The sequence below is a fragment of the Malaclemys terrapin genome, chromosome 25 (assembly GCF_027887155.1).
Source record: "Malaclemys terrapin pileata isolate rMalTer1 chromosome 25, rMalTer1.hap1, whole genome shotgun sequence".
Lineage (NCBI taxonomy): Eukaryota > Metazoa > Chordata > Testudines > Emydidae > Malaclemys > Malaclemys terrapin.
Genome location: NC_071529.1, coordinates 3944518 through 3966763, shown reverse-complemented (window position 1 = coordinate 3966763; position 22246 = coordinate 3944518). Strand labels below are relative to the sequence as shown.

At 43.0% G+C, this 22246-nt stretch overlaps 1 protein-coding gene across 3 annotated transcripts in view; it reads right to left on the bottom strand.

The window, feature by feature from the left end:
* Positions 1–22246, bottom strand: part of NSF (N-ethylmaleimide sensitive factor, vesicle fusing ATPase) — a 165357-nt gene that overhangs the window by 119128 nt on the left and 23983 nt on the right. For all 3 annotated transcript variants that reach the window (XM_054014424.1, XM_054014425.1, XM_054014426.1), the window contains exons 2-4: positions 19426–19511; positions 7634–7733; positions 1911–1950 (exon numbers count right to left, since the gene is read on the bottom strand). In XM_054014424.1, the coding sequence (XP_053870399.1) occupies positions 1911–1950; positions 7634–7733; positions 19426–19511 (226 nt within the window). The remainder of the gene's footprint in view (positions 1–1910; positions 1951–7633; positions 7734–19425; positions 19512–22246) is intronic.

Here is a 22246-nt window from a genome sequence, read left to right as displayed (position 1 = left end):
GCTGGATATGAGTCAACAGTGTGCTCTTGTTGCCAAGAAGGCTAATGGCATTTTGGGCTGTATAAGTAGGGGCATTGCCAGCAGATCGAGGAACGTGATCGTTCCCCTTTATTTGACATTGGTGAGGCCTCATCTGGAATACTGTGTCCAGTTTTGGGCCCCACACTACAAGAAGGATGTGGAAAAATTGGAAAGAGTCCAGCGGAGGGCAACAAAAATGATTAGGGGTCTGGAGCACATGACTTATGAGGAGAGGCTGAGAGAACTGGGATTGTTTAGTCTCCAGAAGAGAAGAATGAGGGGGGATTTGATAGCAGCCTTCAACTACCTGAAGGGGGGTTCCAAAGAGGATGGAGCTCGGCTGTTCTCAGTGGTGGCAGATGACAGAACAAGGAGCAATGGTCTCAAGTTGCAGTGGGGGAGGTCCAGGTTGGATATCAGGAAAAACTATTTCACTAGGAGGGTGGTGAAACACTGGAATGCGTTACCTAGGGAGGTGGTGGAGTCTCCTTCCTTGGAGGTTTTTAAGGCCCGGCTTGACAAAGCCCTGGCTGGGATGATTTAGCTGGGAATTGGTCCTGCTTTGAGCAGGGGGTTGGACTAGATGACCTCTTGAGGTCCCTTCCAACTCTGATATTCTATGATTCTATGATTACATCAGTCCATGGCACCAAAAGAATCCCAGCACCAGTATGCAGAGGTATTAGACATTGGTAATATTCACAGCTAACCATGTAGTTACCTAGACCATAATCTAACTAGGAAATACATTTGTGCTTCCTGAAGAAACTCCTGTGGAGCAAACAGCAGGTTATTTTATGATATTGCTGTATTTATCTTGACATATTTTGTATCAATAGGTCATGTCAAGAAACCTCATCTTCAACCATTATGATGTTTGGACAGGACATTTTCAGACATGAAATCAAACTCTTAGAGTGATGGGGGATCAGAAGGCTTGCATCCAGATAACAGAAGGACTTCTAGCCAAGGCCAAAAGGTACCAGGTATATTCAGGGTATAAGTGAAATATAAGAACTAATTAATCACACAGGGCCTACAGGCCCTCAGGAGGCCTGCAAGATATTTAGCTTAGCCAAATTAGGCCTTAGTATTTAGGATAAATTAAATTAATAATAAGCCTCTGAGCTTGTGTTAATGTTTGTGTTATGCTTGTGTTTGGATAACAATGAGATCAGCAGACATCACAAGATGACTGCTGGTAGCCTTCATGAAATATTAGAGACTTCCTTCAGGTAACTGCCGGTTACTATGGTGATAAAGTGAAGTAAGTATTAATGAGTATAAGGAGAACTAATGAGTTAGCCTGTGAAAAATGAGGCACCCCAGAAATAGTGTGGAAGTTCAAGTAAGTAAAAGGAGTTAAAACCTTCATAAATATGTATGATGTTCAATGGGCATGAGCATACCACATTATAAAAGCTGTATCCCGGCCTGTGCGCATGGGCAGAGGGGACACCAGTATGACAACCACTGGTGGTGATTATAGTGCGGCGAAGGATGACTGTGACGACTAATACTTTGGATTTTTCCACAGGCACGGTGTGACTAACGCAAATGCTTTATGTTCTGTATCGGCCAGTCTCTCCTTTACCAGATTGCAATGTGTACTGTTGTTTGGTAGGCTAATAAAAGAACTATTCTAGAAAAAGCATTATGTATTCTTTCGTGCCCCACGGGCACTCTACTGTAGTCAGTCTTGGGGGCTGAACTCTCAGATTAAAGTAGGTGTAAACCCTCACCTCGGAGTGAGTAATTGGTGAAAGTACCCGTAACTATAGATAAGGCTTCAGGCTGAAGATCTGGCATGCTTCAGCTCAGTTCAGCTTTAGTCTGTAAACCATATAAAGAATCAGCTTTGATAAGTTTATGTTAAGCGCTTGACCTACCATCTATGTCTTGTCCAATGGAGAGGCCAGCCCATTTTCTCTGTAAAAAAAACAAAAACAAAAGTTGCAGAGACAACCATTCACCAGAATTACAGATACCAGCTCACAGGAGAGCCTACTTCCTCACGGTGAGCTTTAGGAAACACGGGAAGCCCAGTTTGAACAGCAAAGCAGATAGAATAAAACCAGGGCTATCGATTAATAACAGTTAACTCACGTGATTAACGCAAAAAAATTAATGGCGATTAAAAAAATTAATTGTGATTAATCGCACTGAAACAATAGAATATCAATTGAAATGTATTAAATATTTTTGGATGTTTTTCTTCATTTTCAAATATATTGATTTCAATTACAACACAGAATACAAAGTGTCCAGTGCTCACTTTATATTATTTTTATTACAAATATTTGCACTGTAAAAATGATAAACGAAACTATTTTTCAGTTCACCTTATACAAGTACTGTAAAGCAATCTCTTTATCATAAAAGTGCAACTTACAAATGTAGGGGTTTTTTGTTACATAACTGGACTCAAACAAAATAATGTAAAACTTTAGAGCCTACAAGTCCGGTCAGTCCTACTTCTTGATCTGCCAATAACTAAGAGAAACAAGTTTTTTTACATTTATGGCAGATAATGCTGCCCTGTTCTTAATTACGTCACCTGAAAGTGAGAACAGGTGTTTGCATGGCACTGTTGTAGCTGGCGTTGCAAGATATTTACGAGCCAGACGCACTAAAGATTCATAGGCCTCTTCATGCTTTGGCCATCGTTCCAGAGGACATGCTTCCATGCTGATGACACTCGTTAAAAAAAAAAAATGCATTAATTAAGTTAGTGACTGAACTCCTTGGGGGAGAATTATATGTCTCCTGCTCCGTTTTACCCACATTCTGCCATATATTTCAGGTTATAGCAGTCTCGAATGATGACCCAGCATATGTTGTTTGTTTTAAGAACACTTCACTGCAAATTTGACAAATGCAAAGAAGATACCAATGTGAAATTTCTAAAGATAGCTACAGCACTCAACCCAAAAAGTAAGAATCTGAAGCGTCTTCCAAAATTTGAGAAGGATGAGGCGTGGAGCATTCTTTCAGAAGTCTTAAAAGAGCAACACTCTGACGCAGAAACTACAGAACCCAAACCACCAAAAAAGAAAATCAACTTTCTGCTGGTGGCATCTGACTCAGATGATGAAAATGAACATGCTTCAGTTCGCACTGTTTTGGATCGTTATCGAGCAGAACCCGTCATCAGTATGGACGCGTGTCCTCTGGAATGGTGGTTGAAGCATCAAGGGACATATGAATCATCAGTGCATCTGGCATGCAAATATCTTGCGATGCTAGCTAAAACAGTGCCATGCAAATGCCTGTTCTAATTTTCAAGTGACATTGTAATCAAGAAGCAGACAGCATTATCTTCTGCAAATATAAACAAACTTGTTTGTCTGAGCAACTGGCTGAACAAGGACTTGTAAGCTCTAAAGTTTTACACTGTTTTATTTTTGAATGCAGGTTTTTATTGTACATAATTCTACATTTGTAAGTTCAACTTTCATGATAAAGAGATTGCCCTACAGTACTTGTAGGTGAATTGAAAAACACTATTTCTTTTCATATGCATCTGAAGAAGTGGGCAGTAGCCCACGAAAGCTTATGCTCTAATAAATTTGTTAGTCTCTAAGGTGCCACAAGTTCTCCTGTTTTTTTTGCGGATACAGACTAACACAGCTGCTACTCTGGAAACTATTTCTTTTGTTTTTTACAGTGCAAATATTTGTAATCAAAAATAAATATAAAGTGAACACTGTACAGTTTGTATTCTATATTGTAATTGAAATCAATATTTGAAAATTTAGAAAACATCCAAAAAATATTTAAATGGTATTCTATTAATTTTTAATCACGCGATTAATCACAATTTATTAAATCGAAATTGTTTTAATCACACAATTAATCGCAATTTTTTAAATCACTTGACAGCCCTAAACAAAATCTAACAAAATACTTAATAAGAGGTTAAAAAGAAAGCAACAATGACAAAACCCTTACAGAATGTCATCGTTTTTCCATTTGATGGCTTTGACTGTACTGTAACCAAGTTCTGTGAAACCATCCAGGTTTAATCCCACAGAGAATAGTTACAACAGCTCTTTAAGACAGAAATGATTAAGTGTAGCCTTCTTAACAAAAGTGAGCTCATGACTCCAGCACATCCCTGATGATGAAAGAAACCGTATGGGATATTTTTCCTGCTATTCAGTTCAGCCCACTGCTCAAGCACACACACTGTCTGAAGGTTAAAGGGGAGATGTATCTCAACAGGCAGAAAAAAGTATGCTACACTTTATGCTCATTTTAAATGGGTGATTGTGTGAGAACTCTCATTGGGGAACATATTTATAATGCATTGTATTATAGCTTATGTTCTTTTGAGATCTTTCAGTGAACGAGAAATTAGGTATTATAAAAAAAGATATTTAAGTGAATTTCAGTAGGTCTAAAGCAGGGATCAGCAATCTTTGGCACGCAGCTCGCCAGGGTAAGCACCCTGGCGGGCCAGGCCGGTTTGTTTACCGGACGTGTCTGCGGGTTTGGCCAATCGTGGCTCCCACTGGCCGCAGTTCGCCGCTCCAGGCCAAAGGGGGCTGCAGGAAGCCGCAGCCAGCACGCCCCTCGGCCCACGCTGCTTCCTGCAGCCCCCATTGGCCTGGGACGGCGAACCACAGCCAGTGGGAGCCGCAATCGGCCGAACCTGCGGACGCGGCAGGTAAACAAACTGGCCCAGCCCGCCAGGGGGCTTACCCTAGCGGGCCATGGGCCAAAGGTTGCCGATCCCTGGTCTAAAGGATTCTTACAGAACAGGACCCTATGAGGAGGAATGGACAAGTGGTTCAGTGTACTCTGAGTGAAATTCTATGGCCTGTGGTACACAGTGAGACTAGAATGATGATGATCACAACAGCCCCTTTCTTGGGGTCAATGTTTTGTTAATAGAATTTAACTTCTTGATATGGGTCTGGATTGTGGTTTGGATTACAGAACTCACTATACTTTCACCATTGCATACCAAAGCTAAACATTTCTCATTCCAGTGACCAAATCATTCTTGACCATAAATCTCTTTACAGATTGGCAGCCAATTCAGGCTTTTTAGTTCCCAATTTCTTGGGCAGAATTATTAAGATCCACAACAAAAATATTACTGACTGATGAAATGTCTAATGTTATTCATTAGCTGGCCCTTTCAAAAAACGCATTACGTATAGTTACGTTCTTGAATTTCATTGTCTAGTCATACAGGGGTCTGTCCCTCTTTTGATGCATATGTAATTTCCATAACATTAGGAGTTACAAACAAAGCATACTCCAATGTTGACTGTTGCTACTTTCTTGGAAAATAGTGCTATTGAATTAAATAATCGCTAGACACTACTTTAGCAAGGTAAAATGTCAAGTAATTGTTCGCAAGAATGATAACCTGATCGCCTAGGCCCAGAAACCAATGGAGAGTATCATATGTATAATGCAGGCTGCAATGAAATTTATCAGAAATTACTCAATTGAAAACATTCATTCATCAGCATTTGTAGCAGATCTTTTCAGCAAGATGAAAAACTAAACTGAAAAGAAAATTCCTATTTACATTTACTCCTCATCACTGGAGGCATTTCCCTAGTTGCATTTTAAGATAAAAGTCTCTCAGCAGCTATATTTCAAAGCAGGTTCTGCTTTATTCACTTGGTGAAATGTATGTTGGCATGGCAGCACCTACTGGAATCTTGAATTTGATATACATATTGCAACCCACCGCTGCCAAGCATCTTATACTTTTAATTATTTTCCAGACTCCAGTGATAGAAGACTTATATGGAGCATCAGTAGGAACGGATTATGTTTTTCCCCGATTAAGACATAATGGAACATATGACAACAGTACAAAAATCCATACACCCACTCACCTGGACAAGCAGATATTAACTTTTTCATCAGCATGGTAAGGGTGAGAAATTCATTTTTGTGCATACACTGATATATTTATGACATCTGAGGCTAACGTACTGCAGAGAATAGGAGATGAACCAGAAGAACTGAATGATTTAATAGATCTTTTCTTGCTCTCACATTTAGATTCTATAACCGAGGACAATAATAAGCAGCTACAACGTAGGTTCGCTGCACCTATCTCAGAGTAGGCCAAATCCCCGGATAAGCTGATACTAATGAAACAGAAAGCACTTCTGGAGAAATGTTGACAAACATGTTTTCTTTCATCATTTGAATGTGCTGAATCTGAAGATGTTTACCAAGCTGACTTCTGAACTTTAAGGCTAACATTTGTAACTTAAAAAAAATAAATAGACAGTAAAGGAGAGGTACTAAATATGGAATATGTTCCTAATTTGGAATACTGTGCTATCAGAAAATGCAGGGAACAATCTCTGGTCACCTGATGATATGCACTTGAATTTTGTTGGTTTTGCAGTAAGGACAACATTTAGTAGTTAGTTTACTCAATCTTTTTCATTGTTGTATGTAGTGTTGTTGTAGCCATGTCGGTCCCAGTATATTAGAGAGACAAGGTGGGCGAGGTAATTTCTTTTATTGGGCCAACTTCTGTTGGTGAGAGAGACAAGCTTTCAAGCTTACACAGAGCTCTTCTTCAGGTCTGGAAAACTTACTCAGTGTCACAGCTAAATACAAGATGGAAGAGACTGCGTAGCATAACACATTTCAAGCGACCACTTCACTGACCGTCAGTGATACTGTTTCCTATATTGCTGGGAACAGCAAGAAAACTGCTTGGACAATATTCATGGAGAAACATGTACTTCCAAGAAACTGGGGGAAGGATGATCTACAGAATGATCATCTCAGCAGAAAAAACCATCTGCAACATGTACAGTTTATCTGATGAGGAGGGCTGCGACAAGGGCCGGGTGATATTGTTCTCCAAGTGTCGACACCAGAGGCACTGCCCCCAGCAAGTGATGCACTACGCTGCACTCAAAGAGCTCACTTGCAAGTTACGGAGTGTAGGCAGGCAAATTGCAACAATCCCACACTACCCTCACTAGAGAATATGGGTTGGACCAAACATAATGGAGAAATGGTACCCAAGTTAATGCCAATAGAGCCAATCCCTGACAGCTGTGCAGAAATTGTTACCTGTGGATGTATCAAAGAATGCATATCACAATACCATAGCTGCAGAAATATCACATTGGCCTGGAAATGTAAGGGGTGTGTCGGCACATGTAGGAACTGTTAAATTATGCTTGTCTAGCAATGTGCAAGATATACAGTGACTCTTTGTAGTAGAATAAAACTAGAAAATTTACTAATTTTTCAAATTTTACATATTTTTTTAATTCCAATTTAGGTGGTGAAATATTCAAAATTCAGCTTGATAAATATTTTCAGATTCAGCACATTCAAATTGTGAAAAATAATTTGTTTACCTGCTTTTCCCCAAAAATGCCTCTTACATTTTATTTTACAGAAAATGTGCCCAGTCTATCAGAAAAGTCTCTTGAAATTCTGATTGCAAAAGCCCACACTTGCAGCATTAATTCACACTACTTGTATTTATCCACAGGGATTTTTTCCCATTGAAATTGTTAACTTTAAAAAACTGACATGATACAAATGCCTTCTTTTGTTTAAAAGCCTTTCACCTGCTTCCTAGCGGAAAAGTGAGACCACACAATACCTGGGGTAGGCTGAACGCGATGCTGCCAGGAACAACAGATGAATGGGTTCTCAACGTGAAAATGTATCTGTGGTTTGGAGAAGTCCTCACAACTACATGCCTAGAAGAGAAAAAGCAGCATTTTATTTTGATTCCAATGTTATGAGAAATCATGTGTAACAATTCTTAGATTTCATTCAACTTCTGTGATGGAAAAACTAAGGCACCAGTCCTGCAACACAATGTAAGCAGGAGGATGCCTGTACAGAGCTGCACTGAAGTCACTGACTTCCATCAGGCTCCACATGGGTGAGGGTCCCTTTGAGACTGAGGAAAGGAAATCTGCACAACACTTTCAAAAGATGAGCCTGGGAGCTTAAATTCATCACTCTGCTAGACACTGAAAAACATGGACTGAATAGACACAATGGTTTTATGGCTTATTACAACAATCTATAACAGGGGAGGCCAAACTTACTGACCCGCTGAGCTGAATATGACAATCTTCAGACGTTCGAGAGCTTTGGCCCCTCGGGAGGAGCCTGCCGGGGCTTGGGGTTTCAGCCCTGCTTCTGCTGAAGCCCCAAGCCCCAGAAGGCGTGGCCCACAGGGCTGAAGCCCCAAGACTCTCCTCCCCACCGGGCAGAAGCCCCTACCTCACCGACCTGCTGAAAGGCAGAGGTTCCAAGCTCCCCACACCCCCCGTCTAGTAGGTGGAAAATGGGGGGGCTCCTCGAGCTGTACTTTAACTGTAAAAGAGCCGCATGCGGCATTGTTTGGCCATCCTGATCTATAACCCACTAACCACCTTCCCCCATTCCCAGGACTGGATGGGTGTTAATGGGCCACTTCACCTTGAATGGTCTCTTGAAATATGTGCTAACTAGGTATGCTAAACAATCTGTTCCACCTCCTATTTAGCTGTGACACTACCTTTCCCAGACCTGAAGAAGAGCTCAGTGTAGCTCAAAAGCCTCTCTCTCCCCCCTCCCTCCAACAGAAGTTGGTCCAATGAAAGACAATGTTTTCACCCCTCCGCTCATAGAGAGCCGAGACACCTTGTCACCAGAGACGAGTGGGGTACCTGCTGATAGTGGAGGGGCACAATTTAAAGGTTCGCCTCCCCCCCCCCATAGCTTGAGTCATGCCCCCCCACTTACCCTCAGCGGCCTCTCCCTGCAGCTCCCAGCTTTTTGCTGCTGCCTCTCCCCATGTCGCAGATCGCCAGCTCCAGGAGCTGCTACACAGGGAGGGGGGCTGGCCAGCAAACCCTGGCAGAAATCTGGGGGAGGGGAACATGGCCCCCCCATGAGTTGCCTCTGCTTATCACGCTAAAGCTCCTTGATCTCAATTATGTTTAATGTCAACTTATTCTTACAGTAACTTTGTGTAAGCATCCATATACTGTCATTCATTGATAGCATCCATGATTTAATTAGCTTTTTAAAATAAGGAACCGTAGTACTTAACCACTGGCACAGCTTGGCAAGAAAGGATTCCAAAACGCACTGTAAAAGTTTTAGCATTATAAATGGAAAAGTTTCCCCACTTTATTCCTACACCTTAGCGGGTGAAATGGTAATTTGGAGATCTTTGAATGGCCTAAGCAGCTTTTAGTTTGAATTTGATAAAACAGCAGAGGATCCAAGATTAAAACCATTTTTTAAAACCATAAGAATTTTAGCGATCCCCTGGGGAACTTTCCCCAAGAGTAGGAGGGTGTCCCAAAGAATAGAAGTGTTCCCTCCTCACACACTTCACACCACCAGGCCTTTGTGATGTCCTCCCTGAAGCTGGCTATCTGTACATATTTATTGTTTTCAAAGTGATTTGGGATCCCCCAGGATGGAACGTACAACAGAAATGTAAGTTATTACCACTGTCTAATAATAAATACTTTGTAAAGTGCTTTAAGATCCTGTGATCCAATGCACTGTATCAGTGCAAAGATGAGACTCATGCTAACTTCTACAGATGTCAAAACTAAAGGCATGGAGAGGAAGTGACTTGTCCCAAGATGTGTCAGTGAATCAGCTGGGAATAGATCCAAGGTCTGATTCCCAGTCCCATGTCTGAAGGTGATTTCATGAAGGAATCTGAATATCATGTCCACATATATGTGCATATGATAATGTGAACATTAAAAGGAAGCCAATTATAAGCTACACGTCCAATAAATTCTCCCTTGCCGTTAGTCAAACCTAGAATAGAATGGTAAGTACTAATTTTAAAAGAACAGAAGAGGACAGGTGATTATTGTCATATGCACTTTACTGCAAGGCAGCAATATGGATGGCCTGGCTAAGTTTATAGCCTACAGCTCTGGTTTGATACTGAAATACTTTTTTACACTTCCGGTGTATATACTTTTAAGAGCATTCTGCAGTTTCTTTCCATAACCAATACACACGCTAGTTCCTATGTAAACCTTAATTCTACAAAACAAGCAAACTTCCCAGAATTCTTTTTATAGCAGAATGTCCAGGGCTTTTTTTGGTTACAACACATCTACAGTTGTTGTTTTCTGCATACTTTCATAACTGATAGAAGGTTGCAACCTAGTAGTTACTATTACTTACACACAGCCATAAATGAACACAGTTGGCTCTTACAGGTCTAACACTTAGGCTCTACCATTATTTAATTCTGCAAACATTAGGGGAAGGTGCTAGTTTTTAAAATGCAAGAGGCAAGGATTTCAGATTAAATACTGACAGTTCGGCATCGCATTTTTTGTAATGCCACGTCACTTTATTACTAGCATCTGCTTGAAAAAGCGACACATGCATAAGTCCATGGGGCTAATATTTAAACACAAAAAAGAAGCTTACAAGAAGTGGAAAATTGGACAGATGACTAGGGAGGAGTATACAAATATTGCTAGAGCATACAGGGGTGTAGTCAGGAAGGCCAGAACACAAGTAGAGTTGCAGCTAGCAAGAGATGTGAAGGGTAACAAGAAGGGTTTCTACAGGTATGTTAGCAACAAGAAGAAAGTCAAGGAAAGTGTGGGACCCTTACTGAATGGGGGAGGCAACCTAGTGACAGATGATGTGGAAAACACTGAAGTACTGAATGCTTTTTTTTACCTCGATCTTCACAGACAAGTTCAGCTCCCAGACTGCTGCACTGGGCAACACAGTATGGGGAGGAGGTGAGCAGCCCTCAGTGGTGAAAGAACAGATGAAGGACTATTTAGAAAATCTGACATGCACAAGTCCATGGGGCTGGATGCAATGCGTACAAGGGTGCTGAGGGAGTTGGCTGATGTGATTGCAGCGCTATTGGCCATTAACTTTGAAAACTCATGGCGATCGTGAGAGGTCCTGGATGATTGGAAAAAGAAAAATATAGTGCCTGTATTTTAAAAAGGGGAGAAAGAGAACCCAGGGAACTACAGACTAGTTAGTCTCACTTCAGTCCCCGGCAAAATCCTGGAGCAGGTCCTCAAGGAATCTATTTTGAAGCACCCTGGAGGAGAGGAAAGTGATCAGGAACAGTCAACATGGATTTACCAAGGGCAAGTCATGTCTGACCAACCTGATTGCCTTCTATGAGGAGATAACTGGCTCTGTGGATATGGGGAAAGCGGTGGATGTGTTATTCCTTGACTTTAGTAAAGCTTTTGATACAGTCTCCAACAGTATTCTTGCCAGCAAGTTAAAAAAGTATGGGCTGGATGAATGGACTATAAGGTGAATAGAAAGCTGTCTAAATTGCCGGGCTCAACGGGTAGTGATCAACGGCTTGATGTCTATTTGGCAGCCGGTATCAAGCAGAGTGCCCCAGGGGTCGGTCCTGGTGTCAGTTTTGTTCAACATGTTTATTAATAATCTGGATGATGGGATTAATATCACCCTGAGCAAATTTGCAGATTACACAAAACTGGGGGGAGAGGTAGATACGATGGAGGATAAGGATCGGGTCCAGAGTGACCTAGACAAATTGCAGGACTGGGCCAAAAGAAATCTGATGAGGTTCAACAAGGACAAGTGCAGAGTTCTGCACTTAGGAAGAATCCCATGCACCGCTACAGGCTGGGGACCGACTGGCTAAGCAGCAGTTCTGCAGAAAAGGACCTGGGGGTTACAGTGGACAAGAAGCTGGATATGAGTCAGCAGTGTGCCCTTGTTGCCAAGAAGGCCAACAGCATATTGGGCTGTATTAGTAGGAGCATTGCCAACAGATTGAGGGAAGTGATTATTCCCCTCTATTTGGCACTGGTGAGGCCACATCTGGAGTACTGTGTCCAGTTTTGGGGGCCCCCCACTACAGAAAGGATGAGGACAAATTGGAGAGAGTCCAGCAGAGGGCAACAAAAATCCAATGCACTGGGATTAGGAGGCTGGGGCACATGACTTATGAGAAGAGGCTGAGGGAACTGGGCGCATTTAGTCTTCAGAAGAGAAGAGTGAGGGGGGATTTGATAGCAGCCTTCAACTACCTGAACGGGGGGCATTCCAAAGAAGATGGAGCTCGGCTGTTCTCAGTGGTGGCAGATGACAGAACAAGAAACAATGGTCTCAAGTTGCAGTAGGGGTGGTTTAGGTTGGATACTAGGAAAAACTTTTTCACTAGAAGAGTGGTGAAGCACTGGAATGGGTTACCTAGGGAGGTGGTGGAATCTCCTTCCTTAGAGGTTTTTAAGGCCCGGCTTGATAAAGCCCTGGCTGGGATGATTTAGTTACCAACAGAACTCCACTGGCCATCACCTACAGTCCTCAGCTTAAACCTCTCCAACGCATCATCAGTGATCTACAACCCATCCTGGACAATGATCCCTCACTTTCACAGACCTTGGGAGGCAGGCCAGTCCTCGCCCACAGACAACCTGCCAACCTTAAGCATATTCTCACCAGCAACCACGCACCGCACCATAACAACTCTAACTCAGGAACCAACCCATGCAACAAACCTCGATGCCTACTCTGCCCACATATCTACACCAGCAACACCATCACTGGACCTAACCAGATCAGCTACAACATCACCGGCTCATTCACCTGCACGTCCACTAATGTTATATATGCCATCATATGCCAGCAATGCCCCTCTGCTATGTACATTGGCCAAACTGGACAGTCACTACGCAAGAGGATAAATGGACACAAGTCAGATATCAGGAATGGCAATATACAAAAACCTGTAGGAGAACACTTCAACCTCCCTGGCCACACAATAGCAGATGTAAAGGTTGCCATCTTACAGCAAAAAAACTTCAGGACCAGACTCCAAAGAGAAACTGCTGAGCTCCAGTTCATTTGCAAATTTGACACCATCAGATCAGGATTAAACAAAGACTGTGAATGGCTATCCAACTACAGAAACAGTTTCTCCTCCCTTGGTGTTCACACCTCAACTGCTAGCAGAGCACCTCACCCTCCCTGATTGAACTAACCTCGTTATCTCCACACTGATATATACCTACCTCTAGAGATTTCCATTACTTGCATCTGAAGAAGTGAGGTTCTTACCCACGAAAGCTTATGCTCCCAATACTTCTGTTAGTCTCAAAGGTGCCACAGGACCCTCTGTTGCTTTTTACAGATTCAGACTAACACGGCTACCCCTCTGATGATTAGTTGGGGTTGGTTCTGCCTTGAGCAGGGGGATGGACTAGATGACATCCTGAGGTCTCTTCCAATCCTAATTTTACATAATTCTATGACAACCTACTGACAAATGTCTGTCTATTGTATAGTGCTCATTACCGTAATAGCCGAGTGCCTCAGTCTTTTTAAGGTATCAGTACCCCTGTAAAGTACTGCAGCATTATCCCCATTTCACAGATTGGGAATTTATGCACAAAGCAGCTCAGTGGTTTAACAGAGTACCCACAGGAAGTCTGTGACAGAGATAGAAACACCTGGATCTCCCAAGAGACCAGCTACCACCATAATCACTGGACTATGTTTCCTCTTTGAATCTCTCATACTGCACCAAAACTCAACTAGATAATAGAGTGTATTTTGGAGCAGTTCTCTGAAGCCATCTGGAGATGACTTTTTTCCTGACACCCTTTCTCCCCAGCAGTTGAGCAACTGGCCACTGCAAACCTGCTGTTAATTACTTCTTAATACCATTCATGGGGTTTACCACTTCACCCATGGCTCCACCTCCTGCTCACTCTGAGAAGTGTAGAGTTTCGCTTGTATTTGCACAACTGCAATAGCCATTAAAAAAAAAATCACAATCCAATTCAAGCAGATACAGTTGCTAGAGGGCTGGGACAGCTCCTTCTGTGAGAGGAGCTCTCCATGGTAGCAAAGAACTAACCAAACCTGGAGAAGTTGACTAGCTCACAGCACACAGACAGACAAGCACTGAAATGTGTGTTCACCCCTGGACACAGGAAGTCAGAAGCACCACCATAAGCATTTTCACTGAGTGACAGCCCCTTTTAATGATGCAAGTATGAACCTACAAGCCATCTTCTATCATTCAGCGGAGTAGGAGGAGCTTCCATCCCTGACCCATACAGCTGTCAGAGTCTAGTTTTCAGGTGATCATGTCCCCCCCACTAGTACATATCTGTTGGTGATAAGCACATAAGCCAGTGAACAGAAACTACTCCTGAGGGAATTCTGTGCCAAAAAAATAAATATTCTGCACACAATATCTTAAAATTTTGCAAATTTTATTTGTCAAAATAACACAATATAATCACACCATTTTCAATTATTTGCTGACAAGTATTTTGAAATAAATTACCAAAATAATGGAAAATGCTGTGATTATATTGTTATTGTGTTTCTGTGTTATTTTCACAATTAAAATATGCAGAACTTTGCAGAATTTTAAATGTTAATTTTTTGGTGCAGAATTTCCTCAAGAGTACCAGGGTTCTGGGAGGCGCAATCAGGGTGTGGGCAGCTCGATAAGGAGGTCTGGGCGCAGGGGAATCTGGATGCACAGGGGCTCAGTGCAGGGGTTATGGGACTCTGCAGGGCAGTCCAGGTGAAGGTGGTTAGGGCTCGGTGTGGAGTGGGGCGGGGGTCAGGGTGCAGCTGGTTGGGGCTCAGTGGGGTAGAGGGTCCAGGTATGCGGGGGCTCCTGATGCAGGGGGTGAGGCTCGGCGGGGAGTTTGGGAGGCTTGGGGAGGGGTTCTGGGGGCTCCTAATATGGAGCGGAGGCTCAGTGGAGGGGTGTCTGGGTGCGCACGTGGAGGGGGGTCACTGTACAGGGAGCTGCTCCGTCAGCCCAAACCCCGCGCATCCAGACCACCGGCACCCAACCTCCCCACATACACACACTAGGGTGACCAGATGTCCCGATTTTAGAGGGACAGTCGCGATTTTTGGGTCTTTTTTTTATATAGGCTCCTATTACCCCCCACCCCCGTCCCGATTTTTCATACTTGCTGTCTGGTCACCCTAACACACACACACACACACACACATACATACCTGGAAACCTCTCCCTCGAGCCGCACGCCTACCCCGCACCCAGACACCACTACCACCACCCCTGCGGTGCCGAGCTTCCTGCAGCCAGGGGACGTTTCTGGGGCTTGATCTGACGCAGCCCTGGCTGCTCCATTCAGGGAAGGGGGGTAGGAGAACTCTGTCTCCATCCTCCTCCCCCTCACCTGAAACTAATGTCCCTGTGTGGCCAGGGCATCCCCATACTCCCCTTCCTCCAGTGATTGACCTCTCCCCCCCAGTTGCTGAACAGAGCACAGCTGCCAGGGAGGGGTGAGTAATTACTGGTACAGCGTCTCTTTACTTTCCCACAGAAACCATTTTCTGCAAGGAAGAAAAGGGAATCTGAGGGGGAGGAGTGGGGCAGCATTTTTCTGCTGCACTGCAGTTGTGCAGAATTTTCCCAGGAGTAAGAAACAGTGCACCACATTGGTATAATTTAAAACAGTTTGGCAGCACAGTATATAAAAGCCCTGTACATATTATGGCCCAATACATGTAACTTCAGCAATGAATATCACCATTATTTCTTCTTCTGTGCATTACAACAGAGGGAGATGCAATACAGCAAAGGGAGACAGCCTTTATCCTGCTGGAAAAATGGTAGGAATCAAAATATTAAAGGAGTATTTTTTTAAGACTGATATGAAAAATATTGTTTTTCTTCAAGGCCTCTCATTTTACATTTTCCTGGACAGTCAGAGCAGCTCCAGGTGGCCACGTTGAGAAGAGAAGCCTTAAACAAAAACTGTGTAGGTTCTGATGTTGAAGCAGCTACAGCAGGCTGAACTGAAAGGAGCCCTGTTAGCATTTGTCCTCAGACAGAAATTCAATAATGGAAGAAACAACACAATAACCTAGCAATACTTGTTCCTAAACATCAGGCAATGGAAGCAGCTAATCTTGCATTTGATATATTGAAATTTAAGCAGGCATGAATGCAATCTTCGTAAGTGTCTAAAGATATACACCTCTACCTCGATATAACGCTGTCCTCGGGAGCCAAAAAATCTTACCGCGGTATAGGTGAAACCGCGTTATATCGAACTTGCTTTGATCTGCCAGAATGCGCAGCCACGCCCCCCCAGAGCACTGCTTTACCGTGTTATATCCAAATTCGTGTTATATCGGGTCGCGTTATATCGGGGTAGAGGTGTAATTTCAACAGGAGTGTGTAAAATTAAAATGGATCTATATTACTATGCTCTTCTACAGCATGTTTTCCATCGGGGGCATCAAACAGTTCATCAGACTCCATACTCCACTGCAGGTTATCCAGGCATTATTCCCATTTTATAGAGGGCAAGCCAAGGCACACTGCAGTGAAAGGACTTGCACATGGTTACACAGCAAGACAGTGGCAAAGTGATGACTAAAATTCCAGAGTGCCAGTTTCCAATGCCCAGAGCTCTAACTCTCAAAGACATACGGGAACATTAGTGTGCCAGCAGGAAGTCCCAAGAGAGTTCATTCATATTTTTTATTTGGCAGACTAGTGCAATACAAAATGCGGCTAGCAGTAAGACTTGTTTTTCTAACAAAAAGTACTGCACTATTTTCTTGGAAGTAAGGGTGGAAGGACAAACAGGGGAGAGGAATGACGACTGCTGACAAAGTTGCTCCAGGGCAGCTGGAAAAGGTCAGGCAGGCCATGGCAGGCAGGGCCTGAGCAGCAGGAGGTGTTTAAGTGAGCAGACAGTTGGGGGCTCTAGAGCACCAGCAGCTACATAAACAATGGTTAGAGGCACTCTTGCTCTCATGTAGCCAGAGATAGCAAATGTAGTAGAAAGAGAGAGCCTGAGACAAGAGGCCTGAGCTAAAGTAGTGGGCAAGTTTTGCTGATATAAAGCAAAGTTAACAAAAGTCAGACTGTGAGCAAAAGGCAGGCCCTGCTATAAAACCTGCCTACTTGCAAGTTCACAGAATCTGGCAAAAACAGGGCTGGTATTGCAAAAAAACATACATTCCTAAGTAGTACTAGGCACAGTAAACTCATGCAAACACATTTCAAAAGGGTGGTACCAGAACACCCAATACCAAGTCTGGTGTGTACACACACACACACACGCACCCCACAGATAAGGAGCACACAATGACCCCACCTAAAGATAAGGTCAGGATGACAGTGTGACGGATAGAGATGTTTTGATCAAACCAACATGTGCAAGGTAATGGCTGGTAACAAACCATGTGAGGGGGCAGTAACTACCTACATAAGAGGGGCAATACATAAGTTGTATATATCGGTGTATAAAATGGAGTCTCAGAGAGTGTGTCTTTGGCCAGCCGAGGGGGCAGTGGAAAGTCCCGCCACTGACTTAGCTGAGTCCATTGTCACGGGCAGACAGGTCTTAGTATCCCCATAGAATCTGCCAGGTGCTATCACTGTGCTTCGGCGACAATAAACCTGACCAAGTGCCTCTGCTACGAATGGGTCTGTAGTTATTGGGCAGTTCGATCGGAGCCTGCTGTAGGGGCTACACGGCCAGAGCCAGTGCAGCATGCAGAGAGAACACACACACAGCCAACATCTGACTACGGCAGCATGATCGGGAACTAGAGATCTATGAACAATACCGCATGTTCCACTGAAAACGCCAATTATTAACTATAGGAATCACTACGGCTTCAAATCAGCCTTTCATTAACAGATTCTCAAGATGAGCCCTGCCTGTCACAGGTTGGCTGACCCTTTAGGGTAGTTGTGCTCAGCCACACTTGGGACAGATTAGCTAGCCCCCATATCAGGACCAGCTAGGTTATTTCCGAGTAGTTCTGATCCCTTTTAAAGAGAATAGAACCACACAGAATCAGCAGGTTTCTGTGGAAGGCCCTGAGCAAAGGCCTGCAGGAGATTGTGAGGGGACTCTAGGGAAGAAGCCTAGAAGTCAGGGCTCTATCTCAGAGCCAAAGGAAATAAAATGTAGCCCAGAGGGGCTCAGACTGTGTCAGAGGACTCCGGGGAAGTGGTCTGGGAGTCAGGGCTCTATGACAGAGCCACAGAGAGACTGAAAGGTAACCCAGAAGGGACTGGGAACCGAACCTGAAGAGCAGGCTGAAGAGGATCCTAAGTGGGGCAAAAGTACTTTTGGTTTGGTCTGGACTTTTGTGGAGCCATGTGAACCCTGGGAGAGACGGAAAACCCTGAGGAGGAAGAAATTGAGGCAGGGAGTGTCTGCAGTGCCACACTTAGCCATAGCAGGCACACCTCGTGACACTGGCCATACAAAACATACAGTGGTTCACAGATTTCAGTGGGAGTCAGGCACCTAACACGCTTAGGCACTTTTGTAAATCACACTAGGTGCCTATCTGCATCTTCAGGCACCTAAATACTTTTGAACAGAAACAGTCAAGTCACTAAGTACAATTAATACTTCCTTAAATGCAAAATGTTTTAACAAACATATTTCTTATGCATTCAACGTATTTTTATTTAACTACTAATCAAGTTTTATTTAACTACTAATAAACTAATTGAATTCCAATTTCCATCCAAATGCAGTTTGACAAAAAATCCTAAATAAGAAATCATCCAGTAAACAAGGAATGCATCATTCACTGTTTTCTAACATAATAATGTAAAAATTAAGAATTTGAATAAATATATGTTAATCTATATAATTCCTTCAATGAATGCATATAGATACAGTCCATCACTGTGACTAACCAAAAAAGTACCAAATTTAATGCAACAACTATATTTGGTTGCAAATCAATATGTTTTAATGGTTACCAACCAATGAGAATTACCCTCTCTCTAGGCAACAATACAAAAATCAATTATTTAAATTGAGTTTTCCTGCTTAAAATCACTCTGAGATCCACTCCATTGCACACACACAAAAATCCTAGATGTTAAAAGTACATTAAGGTTGCAAAGGAAAGCACTCACAAGTAGTAAGGAAATGCCTTCACATTTTTGAACTGCAGAATATTTTACAATCTCAAAAATTGAAATCATGTCTAGCAACTGTATAGGTGGGGCTAAGAGGACAAATTGGCAAAACATTTCGATCTCCTCAAGTTGCATTTTATGGACTAGTGTAGTACTAGGAGTTTCCTGTGGATAAAATGACATGTTTTCTGCTTCCATGCATTACACTTAAAAAAGACTTAACTGAAATACCCTAAATATGCATCCATGCAAAGAAGGCCTGCTCTTTGTCCAACCGTGGCCCCTACCTTATTCCCATCTTTTGGGATAAAGCCACACCCTCACTTTTAACCTCAAAGCCACATTCACATTCCCAAAGAAGAGATACACAAGTGACTCAGGCAGGGTGAGTTCTGGGAACAAGACAGTTTCAGAAATTTAGCTGACTGCTTCCAGGTCTAAAATGACACTCTCTCTAGGTCTTGTTAGACAGAAGAGTAACAGTGGATACTTACATGCCAGCCTGGAAGTCCTTCTCATTCACGACAGCACAATTGCTTAATGACAGTTCATCTGTAGGACATCTTGCTGCTTGCATAGACTATTGGAGGTGACACAAACAGGGCAGAAAAAAATCAGTAATGAGCCACAAGAAAATACAAGCATCTTTTTTTAATAAATTATGCATTTCTTAAACTGTATTAATTAAATGAAATGCAAATTGGTTCCTTGAGATCTCATTAGCATTGATGTGACGTTTGGATGCATAGTTTGCCATCAGTGGCAAAAAGCACCTTTCTACATTCACAGTTTCTAAGGCACTTACACACCTTCTCTCTAAAGTATGTCTGCAGTTGATTATAGCCTCGTAAGTCCCAGCACATGAGAGCGACAAGGCAAGTGAGGTAATATCTTTATTTGGAACAACTTCTGTTGGTGAAACAGACATGCTTTTGAGTTTCACAGAGCTCTTCTTCAGAAATCCAAAGAAAACATCTCTTTCACCAACAGAAGTTGGTCCAAATAAAGATATTACCACACTATTCTTGTTTCTTTCTTTAAAGCATACATTGCCACATTCTACACCCTGAAACCTCTAGATCTGACAACTGCAGTACATGCTACAGAAGACTGCCCTAAGCTCATCTGGCAAAGAATATATCTGCTTGGCACTATCAGTCACTATTAAACCATATTTCATCATATTTACTTCTGAGGGCAATTCAAGGTGTTGGCAGGAAAATGTAAAACTCTACACTGTTTGGGATTCTAATACCTGAATACCCACCCCTCTCCTACTGTGCCACCAAAGGTTTAATTGTGCAGTGGAAAAAGATTATGGTTCAATGAATAGTTCTGATGTTTTCAACCAAGCCAGAGACCAAAATGGGTGATTTTTATTAACTGAAAGTTATTGGGAAACTTCTCTTTATACTTTCATAGACTTTAAGGCCAGGCGGGACCATTAGATTATACAGTCTGACCGTCTGCATACACAGGTCATTAAATTTCACACAGATATCGTTATATTGACGCAAAGGATTTTAGTCCCCTGAGGACTGAAATAATAGAATCATAGAATATTAATGTTGGAAGAGACCTCAGGAGGTCATCTAGTCCAATCCCCTGCTCAAAGCACGACCAACACCAACTAAATCATCCCAGCCAAGGCTTTGTCAAGGCGGGCCTTAAAAACCTCTAAGGATGGAGATTCCACCACCTCCCTAGGTAACCCATTCCATTCCTTCACCACCCTCGTAGTCATATAGTGTTTTCTAATATCCAACCTAGACCTCCCCCACTGCAACTTGAGACCATTGCTTCTTGTTCTGTCATCTGCCACCACTGAGAACAGCCGAGCTCCATCCTCTTTGGAACCCACTTCAGGTAGTTGAAGGTTGCTATCAAATCCCCCCTCACGCTCTTCTGCAGACTAAATAACCCCAGTTGCCTCAGCCTCTCCTCGTAAGTCACATGCCCCAGCCCCCTAATCATTTTCATTGCCCTCCGCTGGACTCTCTCCAATTTGTCCACATCCTTTCTGTAGTGGGGGAACCAAAAATGGACACAATACTCCAGATGTGGCCTCACCAGTGCTGAATAGAGGCGAATAATCACTTCCCTCTATCAGCTGCCAACTAGACATCGAGCCATTGATCACTAACCGTTGAGCCCAACAATCTAGCCAGTTTTTTATCCACCTTATAGTCCATTCATCCAATCCATACTTTTTTAACTTGCTGTCAAGAATACTCTGGGAGACTGTATCAAAAGCTTTGCTAAAGTCAAGATATATCACATCCACCACTTTCCCCATATCCACAGTGCCAGTTATCTCATCATAGAAGGCAATCAGGTTGGTCAGGCATGACTTGCCCTTGGTAAATCCATGTTGACTGTTCCTGATAGCCTTCCTCTCCTCTAGGGTGCTTCGAAATGGATTCCTTGAGGACCTGCTCCAGGATTTTGCCAGGGACTGAAGTGAGGCTGACTAGTCTGTAGTTCCCCGGGTTCTTTTTCTTCCCTTTCTTAAATATGGGCACTATATTTGCCTTTTTCCAATCGTCCAGGACCTCCCACGATCGCCACAAATTTTCAAAGATAACGGCCAATGGCTCTGCAATCACATCAGCCAACTCCCTCAGCACACTTGTACGCATTGAATCCAGCCCCATGGACTTGTGCATGTCCAGATTTTCTAAATAGTCCTTCACCTGTTCTTTCACCACTGAGGGCTGCTCACCTCCTCCCCATACTGTGTTGCCCAGTGCAGCAGTCTGGGAGCTGAACTTGTCTGTGAAGATCGAGGCAAAAAAAGCATTGAGTTCTTCAGCTTTTTCCATATCATCTGTCACTAGGTTGCCTCCCCCATTCAGTAAGGGTCCCACACTTTTCCTGACCTTCTCCTTGTTGCTAACATACCTGTAGAAACCCTTCTTGTTACTCTTAACATCCCTTGCTAGCTTGCAACTGCAAGTGTGATTTGGCCTTCCTGATTTTGCTCCTGCATGTCTGAGCAATATTTTTATACTCCTCCCTGTTCATTTGTCCAATCTTCCACTTTTTGTAAGCTTCTTTTTTGTGTTTAAGATCAGCAAGGATTTCACTGTTAAGCCAAGCTGGTCGCCTGCCATATTTGCTATTCTTTCTGCACTTCGGGATGGTTTGTTCCTGCGCCCTCAATAAGGCTTCTTTAAAATACAGCCAGCTCTCCTAGACTCCTTGCCCCCTCATATTAGCTTCTAAAATGCTTTAGTCTAACTAAAAAGTGTGTGCCACAGGCAGAGAATAGGAGATAGCAATATGCCATCAATGCCCATGGACCCTGCAAATAGC